This window comes from Bison bison, unplaced genomic scaffold (assembly GCF_000754665.1).
Source record: "Bison bison bison isolate TAMUID 2011002044 unplaced genomic scaffold, Bison_UMD1.0 scf7180017864063, whole genome shotgun sequence".
Lineage (NCBI taxonomy): Eukaryota > Metazoa > Chordata > Mammalia > Artiodactyla > Bovidae > Bison > Bison bison.
Genome location: NW_011494635.1, coordinates 12,878,997 through 12,889,683, shown reverse-complemented (window position 1 = coordinate 12,889,683; position 10,687 = coordinate 12,878,997). Strand labels below are relative to the sequence as shown.

Genomic DNA, 10,687 nt, shown 5'->3' with positions numbered 1-10,687 from the left:
TGACGTACTCCTTTTCCTATTTGGAACCAGTCTGTTGTTCCATGTCTAGTTCTAACTGTTGCTTCTTGACCTGTATACAGATTTCTCAAGAGGCAGGTCGGGTGGTCTGGTATTTCCCATCTCTTTAAGAATTTTCCACAGTTTGTTGTGATCTGCTCTGTAAAGAATGCACAAATAATACACATCAATGAGCACTTTTGTGGTTTGTCTTATGTAAAGGACATATTATGCCTTATTAAATGGAATTTTTATTGCTGTTTGGCTTGTTAAAAAAAATCTGCATATATTTTTATTTCATTACAGATAGGGGATCTTCAGCTTTGCAAACTTGATGAACTCGATTGCTTAATAAAAGGAATTTTATATATTGACTCAGTTGGATTCAATGGACGGTCACAGTGCTATTACTTTGAAAACCCTGCTGATTCTGAAAAATGTCAGAAGTTACCATTTGATTTGAAAAATCCATACCCTCTGCTGCTCGTGAACATTGGCTCTGGGGTTAGCATCTTAGCAGTATATTCCAAAGATAATTATAAGAGGGTCACAGGTACCAGGTAGGTCTTTTATATAAAGGTCATTGTTTATTCTTGATATCATAATGGGTTAAAACTAAGTTTTCCAGTATTGTTTATCAGTACATCTTCAAGAACTTGTTAAAATTATGTGAAAGGTATATTTCTATGGGATTATGCAAGCAAATATTGTTACTCTTTGAAAATTATGATTTCATAATCTACTTTTCTTTAATCTCTAATCCTGAAGTTTCATTGCCATAGTTTTACAAACTATCTCATCAGCCTCATTGCGCCCATGGTCCCTGTCCTCAGGTAGTGTATGCTGTGTCTATACCATAAAGTAACCAAAGCTGCTAGGTGGCATTTATAAGGGGAGGGCAAGGCAAGATCCAGCCTTTGAAACTGGTCTAGATTTTACATGCATACATACACATATGTAGCTAGGGGATGTTGTGAGCTGAAAGTTGAGGTGCTGAGCAGTGGAAAGATAATTGGGGGAAGGTAGTTAAAAGGGAGGATTAGGTGGCAGATGAACATAAATACTTTTTGGTTTAAGGATTAGTGATCACTTGAAAAACAGGAGCTGGAGATTGGGATAAACAAGTTTTGAACATGTGTAAGTTAAAGAAAGAAAGGAATAATTTTGAGAGAGAAGACATATTCATGGAGGAGTTCTAGTAGGGTAGAGGGGGCTAAAGACCCTGGATGACAAGACTCTTGGATGAGGATGACGCGGGGCTTGTAATTGGAGAAAGGAAAGAGGTGCCACCGTGGCCCTGGTGGGCTGATCTGTACCTGAGGCTCCTGGTACCCAGCAGGTGCCCAGCGTGCATTGGGAACATAAGGAGGTGGGCCCTGTGTTTTGCCACTTTGTTGGCTTATGTGAATATGGTATCCTCAAAGTGTCTGTTAGGCGCTTTGTTTTTATCTTTTCACAGACTTGTTTTCTACTAGTGGCATCTGCATAGTGGAGATGGGGCAAGATTGGATAGACACGTGAATATGGTCTTCAGTTCATAAACTCCACTTTCCTCTTCTTTTGAAAAATGTTTCAATACTATGTTTGTTTTTAATCACAGTCTTGGAGGAGGAACTTTTTTTGGTCTCTGCTGTCTTCTTACTGGTTGTACCACATTTGAAGAAGCTCTGGAAATGGCATCACGTGGAGATAGCACCAAAGTGGATAAACTGGTGCGAGACATTTATGGAGGGGACTATGAGAGGTTTGGACTGCCAGGCTGGGCTGTGGCTTCAAGGTAAGGGAAGGGGGCATGTATGCTCTAAGACATACAGGATGTACAGTGGAATGTTATCAGCTGTAAAAAAGAACAAAATCACTTGCAGTAACATGGACGAACCTAGAGAGTCTCATGCTGAGTCAAGTAAGTCAGAGAAGAACAAATACATGATATTTCATGCAGAATCTTAAAAAAAGCTACAAATGAACTTACCTACAAAACCAAAACAGAGTTGCAGATGTAGAAAATAAACTTCCCATTATGGTGGGGGGAGTGGTAAGAGGAGGAGGGAGGGGTTAATGGAAAGATCGGGGTTGACACATGCACACTGCTCCACATAAAACAGACCACTAGTAAGGCCCTGCTGTACAGCACGGGGAACTCGACTCAGTGCTCCAGTGTCCTGTGTGGGAAAGAATCTGAAAAGTAGATACGTGTGTTTGTATAACAGATAGACTTTGCTGTACACCTGAAACTAACACGGTATTGTAAATCAGTTATATATACCTCAATAAAAATTTTAAAATAATTCGGGAATAAAATACTAAGTATTGGGTCTTTTTTTACTCTTTAAATAGCTTTGCATGCTATGAAGTCAGCTGTTTAAAGTGTACAATTGAGTAGTTTCTAGTATATTTATAGAATTTTGCAGTCATCTTTGTAATGTAATTTTGGAATATTTTCATCATCCCAGAAAGAAACCTTGTTTCCATTAGCTCTCTCTTCCCATTCCCTCCCTCTTCCCATAGTTCCTGGTAAACACTAGTCTGTTTTTTGTCTCTATGTGGCATCATCATACAAGTGATTTTTGTGACTGACTTCTTTTACTTAGCATAACATTTTCAACTGTTCATCCATGTTGTAGCATAAATCAGTACTTTGTTCCTTTTATTTGAGTAACATCCAATTGTATTGATATACAACATGTATCTTTTGGGTTTTAACTGCCTTAACAGGTGTAAAAGGATGTCTCATTTTGATTTGTATTTTACTGATGACTAATGATGATCACCATTTTTTAATGTTTAATAAGTTTAATATTTTAATAAACATTTTAAATATTTAATAAGATTTGGCTTATGGGATCTTCCTGGACCAGGGATGGAGCCCGTGGCCTCTGCATTGTCAGGCGGATTCTTATCCACTGAATCACCAGGGACGTCTGGGTGCAAGGCTTTTAATACTAAGAAAAGGCACTTGTGTACTTGTTTACTAATTTTAGGTCTTTTGTAAATTCTGTAGATTCATTTTCTGTGTTTGCAACATTTGATCAATGATAAGATCCCTTTTCTGATTGGTTGGGTTTGTGATCAAGTCATAGTTATTTATGTATCCGTTTTGCTCATCAGGCTTCCCTGGTGGCTCTGACAGTAAAGTGTCTGCCTTCAGTGTGGGAGACCTGGGTTCGATCCCTGGGTCAGGAAGATCCCCTGGAGAAGGAAATGGCAATCCACTCCAGTACACTTGCCTGAAAAATCCCATGGACGGAGGAACCTGGTAGGCTACAGTCCCTGGGGTTGCAAAGAGTCAGACATGACTGAGCGACTTCTCTCTGTGCTCGTCAGGTGCTTTGAAATACTTGATCTTCTAGGGAAATCGGAAACTCTTAGTTTACTCAGGGACTCAGCTGTCTGTACTTTGCTTTGCTCAGATAAAGCAGTTTACCAGATGTGAATGTGACCATTCAGCTGAGTAGAACAGCTCTACAGTTGGGAGAAGATCGCTAATTGAGGCATGTTCCTGGAACTTAGCCTGGTTTCAGAAGGAGCGTGGTGCCTTCAGTGGATCTTAATGTGCAGATGTGTGTGCTTAGTTGCTCAGTTGTGTCTGACTCTTTGCAACTCCATGGACTGTAGCCCTCCAGGCTCCTCTGTCCATGGGGATTCTCCAGGCAAGAATACTGGAGTGGGTTGCCATGCCTCTCCCACCTCCTCCAGGGGATCTTCCCCACCCAGGAATCGAACTTGGGTCTCCCCATTGCAGGCTGAACCTGGTGTCAAAGCTGGATTTCATAGAGACCTCAGGGAATGCCATTTGCTCATTCAGAATGCTTGAGTTCTTCAAGTTGCCTTTCTTTTTGAGCAGATGTTCTGTTATTTTGTAACAAAAGTTCGAAGATTTGAACAGTGTTGCCCTGAACCTTTGGTTTAGTAACCATTTTTTTTTTTTTTTTCCATCACAGCTTTGGAAACATGATGAGCAAGGAGAAGCGAGAGGCTGTGAGTAAAGAGGACCTTGCCAGAGCGACTTTGATCACCATCACCAACAACATTGGCTCAATAGCAAGAATGTGTGCCCTTAATGAAGTAAGGGGACATGGATTTCTTTAGTTGCTCTGAGGAAAATACAGAACTTACTGTGTGGGCCCCACATTGTATACAACGTCTGTCTTCTCCGAACAGTGCCTAAATGTAGTTGTAAGTGGTGGATTTTGTTTCATTGGCATAGTTAAACTGCTTCACATGTAGATTAACCTGAACAGATTTTTATTTTCTTACTCAAGATAAACACTGCTACTGTCTAGAAGTAGAGCACAAAGCAGAGGAAGGTAGGGAAGGTAGCCAGTTTTGCAGATACAGGGGACTGTTGGGTGGTGGTGAAGGGTGGCGATGCTGAATATAGATGCCATGCTCACTGTTGAGCTCAAGAGGCCCTGGGAGTGAATCCAGAGGAAGGCACTGAAGCTGGGAGACACTGAGTGGGCCGAGGCGCGCCCACCCTGCTCCGCTCCCGCTGACCGCAGCAGAGCTGTCTTTGTGCTTTCAGCTTCTTTACAGTGCTGCCTTGTAGCATTCAGGTCAAGCAGCATTGTACAGGGCTATGAAAGAACTAAGAATGGCCTTCCCTTGGGGATCCAGTTGGTGTAACTTGTCCCTATTTATACACTTTTGTTTAAAATAAGGCTTTTGAATAGATAATTCAGGCATGTGACTTAAATCTCAAGTTACAAAAGGGTTGTCTCATTTTTAATTAAAAAGACACTATTTTCATGAAGAAATTTAAAATTATTTGAACGTTTTAACACTTCTATTTTCTTTGTTGCACGTTCCTTTTCCTGTGCTTATGTATTTTAAGATATTTTACTTGATGTACATACAATTTTGTTTTTTACTTATGTATTATAAATTGCAGGGTTGTATATTTGATTTCTTTTTATATCATAAGTCATTCACATAGAATTGAGCATTTGGTTGCTTGTCAGTGATCACTCTGCGATAAAACATTTTTAAGTGTGAAACTATTTCCTTGGATGGATTTATTCTTTTTTTTTTTTAATGTTTATTTTTGTTTATTTGACTGCAATGGGGTCTTCTTGCGGCATGTGGGATCTAGTTCCCTGACCAGGGATTGAACCCAGGCCCCCTGCATTGGGAGTTTGATGTCTTACCACTGGACCATCAGGGAAGTCCCTGGATTTATTCTTGATAAGGGATTTATTCAGGAGTGAGATTTCTCATCTAAAGAATATCATACTTGTGGGACTTCCGTGGTGGTCCAGTGGCTGAGACTCCACGCTCCCAATGCAGGAGGCCCAGGTTTGCTGCTTAGTCAGGGAACTAGATCCCACATGATGCAACTAAGACCTGGAGCTGTAAGTAAAGAGATAAAATAAATATTTTAAAAAAAGGATACCATGGTTATGAATCTTGATGGATATTGCCAAGATGCTCTGCACAAGGGCCACACCATTTTAGATCATTTTTAGCAATGAATGAGTGGATCGGTTTTACTACAACTTGACTAATATTGGGGGTTAGTTAGAGTTGTTTTGCTGACTTTTTTTTCTTTTAGTGTCTATTTAAAATACAGTTTTATTTAAGACTGTTTTCTACTTACAGTGCTTATAAAGTACAATGTTATTTCCTTTCCCTGTGTGGATATTCAGCATTATCAAGAATGCCCAGTTGTTCGCTATAGGAGCTCAACTTTAAAACTGCCTTGGAATTTGCTTGTCCTTCAGTGTTTTGTGTGAAACAATGCTAAATCCGTACTACGTTGGTGTAGTCAAGCTTGAGTGGTGGGCCCAGATGGAGGTGCTCCGCCACCAGGGAAGCCCCCAGGCATTCCTCCTGGCTGGCCTCCCGTGCTCTGGTACAGCTTAGTAATGACAGACTTGCAGACTTTTTTCCAGCTCCGTCTGCCTTTGTTTCGATTCTTCCTTCACAGTATGTAGTATGTAAGATCTTGGGTCATTCAGACATCCAAGGAAGGAAACTGTCAACATCTAGAGTCTTTGCTAACTTTTAATGGCTCTAAAATTTTACTTTTTTTGCTCATTTAGTGAGGTCGAATTTTTGTGTGTGTAATATTTTCTCTTATAATTTGCCTGTGTGTTACTTTTCTTCTTTGAATTGGTCTTAGTATTTTTTTTTTAACTTATCTGTATAAAATTTTGTATTGTAGTTATAGTTTGTCATGTTAATTCAAATGCTTTTCCTAATCTTTATTCTCCTGTGACATTTTCTGGCATGCTTTGAAGTGGGTTTAGAGTTGTCTGGGGCTCAAATTTAAGTAGCCCTGGATCAACCGAGGTAAATGTAAACACTTTTTTTGGATCAGCAGTCAACTAACTAACAGAAACTATGTACATGACACCGCCTTTGGGGTAGCTTTTATGAGAAAGCAGAAATTAGCATGAAAACTAATTGCCTTTTTTTGATGTGCTCAGAACATTAACCAGGTGGTATTTGTTGGAAATTTCTTGAGAATTAATACGATCGCCATGCGGCTTTTGGCATATGCTTTGGATTATTGGTCCAAGGGACAGTTGAAAGCACTTTTTTCGGAACATGAGGTAAGCAGAGTTATTTCCTGTGACATGTTACCCTCACAAAGGGCATGCTGTTCACGCTATGCTGGAATTTAAAGCAGTACTTATTGTTTCTGTACTTGTATAATATGGTTAACTTTGTTCATGTTCAGAAGCTGTTTCTACCTGATTTAACGTAAGGTAAATATTTGGTTAATTTCATTGTGAGCTTTAGCAATTTTAAAGAAGAAAGTCTTGACAAACATCCAGCAATATTCCTGATGCCATTTTCTTTTCTGAACCATCCTTTGTATTTTCCCTGTTGCAGTTTGTACTTACGTTGTAAGTGTACTTAACTCTGAGTTCTTTTTTCATTTTTCGATGTCAGTTTTTATCATGTTAATATAGTTCTTGTGCCAATTATTTTATTTAAGATGTATGTCCTCAAACCAACTCCATCAGTAAAAAGCATTCCAGGATTAGAGCCACACATTGTAAGAACTTAACACATAGGCTATGTGAAAAAGAATACTTGAATTGCTCAACCTGATATCCTATTTTGGAAAGTGTCTTTCTGATTTGAGGAACAGTAAAACCAGAGCTATGAAAGGGACTTTGTCTTTCCTCCCCTTGGTTTTGGGGCAGTTGGACTCTTTCAAGTGTTAAAGTGGATTGTAGATAGTGTTAGCATGAACACTTCTCAAAATTGTGTTTGCATACTTACTTTATGATATGAACCCTTTATGATTGGTTTTCCTTTCTGGCTAGCCTGTTTGCTGTTTGTCCTTGTATTTTCCATTTTCATTTAGGCCTCTGGCTCTAATGTTGATCTCTGTACTTGTGGCGCTCTGATTATTTTAGGTTCTCTGAGTCATGAAATATACTCCTGCCTGCACAGTGAAGTCATTGTGATTACTGTTGTGAAAGCTTTGTATAGATTGTTTTCAAGCCTTTCTTTTTCATTGTTCACTATTCTCATCTTAACACTTCTTGGCTTGTAACAACCTCTGTCTTTTACTAGATAGTAGCTTGGGTCTGGAGTGGAACTCAGTATAATGGCTACCTTTATCCCTTCTTGTGTTGTAAAATAAAACCCAGATATAGAATATCATGTAAAATAAAGTGTGTAACTACCTGTTATGACTCTGCATTTCCCCTGCAGGAGGCTCTGGTTTAATCCCTGAATTGGGAACTAAGTCTGCATGCTGCAGGGCATGGCCAAAAATTTAATAATAATAATAAAGTGAACGCCCTTGACTTCTGTCCTCTGGCTGTGGCTGAGGGTTTCTGAGTGTTGTGGAGTCTTGCTCAGCTGTGTCCTCCTACAGTTTCTGACTTTGTCGTAACATGTCTGTGTGGGCGCTTTTTTTTTTTTAATTTATTTTTAATTGAAGAATAATTGATTTACAGTATTGTATTGATTTCTACCATACACGAACATGAATCAGCCATCGGTGTACGTATGTGCCCTCCTTGAACCTCCTCCCACTTCCCATCGCTCTAGGCTGTCACAGAGCACAGTGGGAGCTCTCTGAGTCACACAGCAATTACCCTGGCAGCTTTACATGTTTGTCCTGCTCTCCCCACCCCAGCCCCCGTCCACACATCTGTTCTCTGCATCTGTGTCTCTGTTGCTGCCCCGCATATAGATTCATCAGTACCACCTTTCTAGTTTCTATATATATGCTTTAATATGCAATATTTGTTTTTTCTCATTCTGACTTCAGTCTGTATAATAGGCTCTAGGGTCATCTACCTAATTAGAATCGACTCAAATGTGTTCCTTTGTGTGGCTGAGTAATATTCCATTGTGTATATGTATGTGTATATGTACCACAGCTTCTTTATCCATTCGTCTGTTGGTGAACATCTGGGTTGCGTCCATGTCCTAGCTATTGTAAATAGTGCTGCAGTGAACATTGGGTTCACTCTCAGTTCTGGTTTCCTTAGGGTATTTGCCTCGTAAGGGGATTTCATATGGAAATTTTATTCCTAGTTTTTTAAGGAATCTCCATACTGTTCTTTATGGTGTTTGTATCAATATAAATTTTCACCAACAATGCAAGAGGGTTCCCTTTTCTCCACACCCTCTCCAGCATTTATTGTGTGTAGACTTTTTGATGATGGGCATTCTGACTGGTGTGAGGTGATAGGTATCTCATTGAAGTTTTGATTTGCATTTCTCTAAAAATGAGTGATATTGAGCATCTTTTCATGTTCTTGTTGGCCATCTGTTTATGGCTATGGCTATGTATGTCTTCTTTAGAGAAATGTCTTTTTAGGTCTTTTTCCCACTTTTTGATTGGGTTGTTTGTTTTTCTGATACTGAGTTGTATGAGCTGCTTGTATATTTTGGAAATTAATTCCTTGTCAGTTGTTTCCTTTGCTCTTATTTTTTCCCATTCTGAGGGTTGTCTTTTCACCTTGTTTATAGTTTCCTTTGCTGTGCAAAAGCTTTTAATTTTTAAATTTTTGTTTATTTTAGTTTTGTTTTTATTTCTATTACACTACGAGATGGGTCATAGAAGACCTTGCTTTGATTTATGTCATCGAGTGTTCTGCCTATGTTTTCCTCTAAGAGTTTTATAGTTTCTGGTCTTACGTTAAGGTCTTAATCCATTTATTGTTTATCTTTGTGTATGGTATTAGGAAGTGTTCTGATTTCATACTTTTACACATAGCTGTGCAGTTTTCCCAGGACCACTTTTTGAAGAGACTGTCTTTTCTCTATTGTGTATTCTTGTGGCTGCTTTTTCTTTTAAAGCCAAGAAATAGAGTGAAAGGGCAGGCCTCTCTTGTGTGGGCGCATGCTCTTTGGAGAAGCTTTTCTTGGAAAATAGACAGAACCTTAGTTATTTATAGTGTTTCAGAGGCTCACCATGTGCTCTTCTCTTCCACAGCAGGTCTTTCAGGATCTTCCCACTCCCCTTGTGTTCACTTCTCTCTGGCAGTGCTTTACTGTGTGATCGCATCCTTTGGAGACTGACAGATCCTGTATCATTGTACGATTATTCTCTGTTACTGGCAGTTCCTCTCTCCCAGTTTTGTCTCATTTTCTGTTTTCTTTTTAATTTATTCATGTCCTGGTTGTTTTTGACCTCGATTGCTTACTTCAGGAGATGGTCCAGCATGGTCTTCTTCAGCCGCTGCTTCTCTGTCTCACGTTTCTGCCTTCCCCTCCGGTGCCTCTGTTCTTCAGATGTTGCTCCTGACCTCACCCGTCTCTACATGGTGCCTGAGGGTTCTGTTGTCCTGGCTGCTGCCCCGCTCCAGATCTAGACATCTGGTGGGTGTGGCTGCTTGGCTGCCTAGGGTACCTCAGCTTTGCACATCCTGTATGGAGCCCCCTTCCTTGCTCTCTACATCTCTTGCTCCTGTGTCTTTGTTCTCAGGGGTGGTGTGACCGGATGTGGGGGAGGGACCTCAGCCTCCCTGCCACCCTCCTCTTCTTAGGCCAAGTCTTGAACCCATCCCACCCCATTCTTTGCTCTCCACCTCCAGCCCAACAGGGCCCTCACCCTCAGTGTCCCTGCTCCTCCTACATTGCACTTCATATCTCATCTTCCCTTCATTCTGGAATTGTCTTGAAATGCTCCAGGCCCCCATTGCTTCTCATCGCCTCATTCCCCAGGAGATGGCCCAGGTACTCTCTCTTAACCAGAGGTAATGGCCACTGTGGGCCTCAGAGCTTGTGGGGCCCCCACTCAGGGCTCTGGTCTGATGTGCCAGAGTGCCCTCCTCTGCCTGGGAGCTCCTCAGAACTTCTCTGCTGGCCTTGGGCTCAGGAAAATGGGCATCAGGAAATGAGTGGCAGGAATTAAGGGCCGTTGTTGGCTTTAATACTAGTAATCATATTTATGGTAGTATAAGTAAGTCTAAGGAGAATTGCTCTTATTTTTCTTTCTTTTTGTTTTCAGGGTTATTTTGGAGCTGTTGGAGCACTCCTTGAGCTATTGAAGATCCCCTGACTGTTACCTGGGGAGGGGTTCCTGGAACCTTCCACAATGGGATCTGTGGATGGACTCTTTTTTTTAAGACTTACTCAGTTTTATGATTGTCTACTACCTGAATCAAAGCGAGAAAGGACAAGTGTATTTTTCTAAGACATCAAGATAAATTCTTAAAAATTCAGTCTGAACTAATAACCAGTAAGGAAATATATATGTATTAAAAAAAAAAAA

The 10,687-nt window shown here is 40.3% G+C and overlaps 1 protein-coding gene across 2 annotated transcripts in view; it reads left to right on the top strand.

Moving 5' to 3' along the window:
* Positions 1-10,687, top strand: part of PANK2 (pantothenate kinase 2) — a 28,616-nt gene extending 17,929 nt beyond the window's left edge. The window contains exons 3-7 of one of the 2 annotated variants that reach the window (XR_824992.1): positions 304-557; positions 1,598-1,774; positions 3,939-4,173; positions 6,426-6,551; positions 10,424-10,687. Coding sequence is in view for 1 of the 2 variants with exons in the window: in XM_010836473.1 (XP_010834775.1) it covers positions 304-557; positions 1,598-1,774; positions 3,939-4,062; positions 6,426-6,551; positions 10,424-10,474 (732 nt within the window). In the remaining variant the exon portion in view is untranslated. The remainder of the gene's footprint in view (positions 1-303; positions 558-1,597; positions 1,775-3,938; positions 4,174-6,425; positions 6,552-10,423) is intronic. The other variant, XM_010836473.1, reaches the window with a different exon arrangement.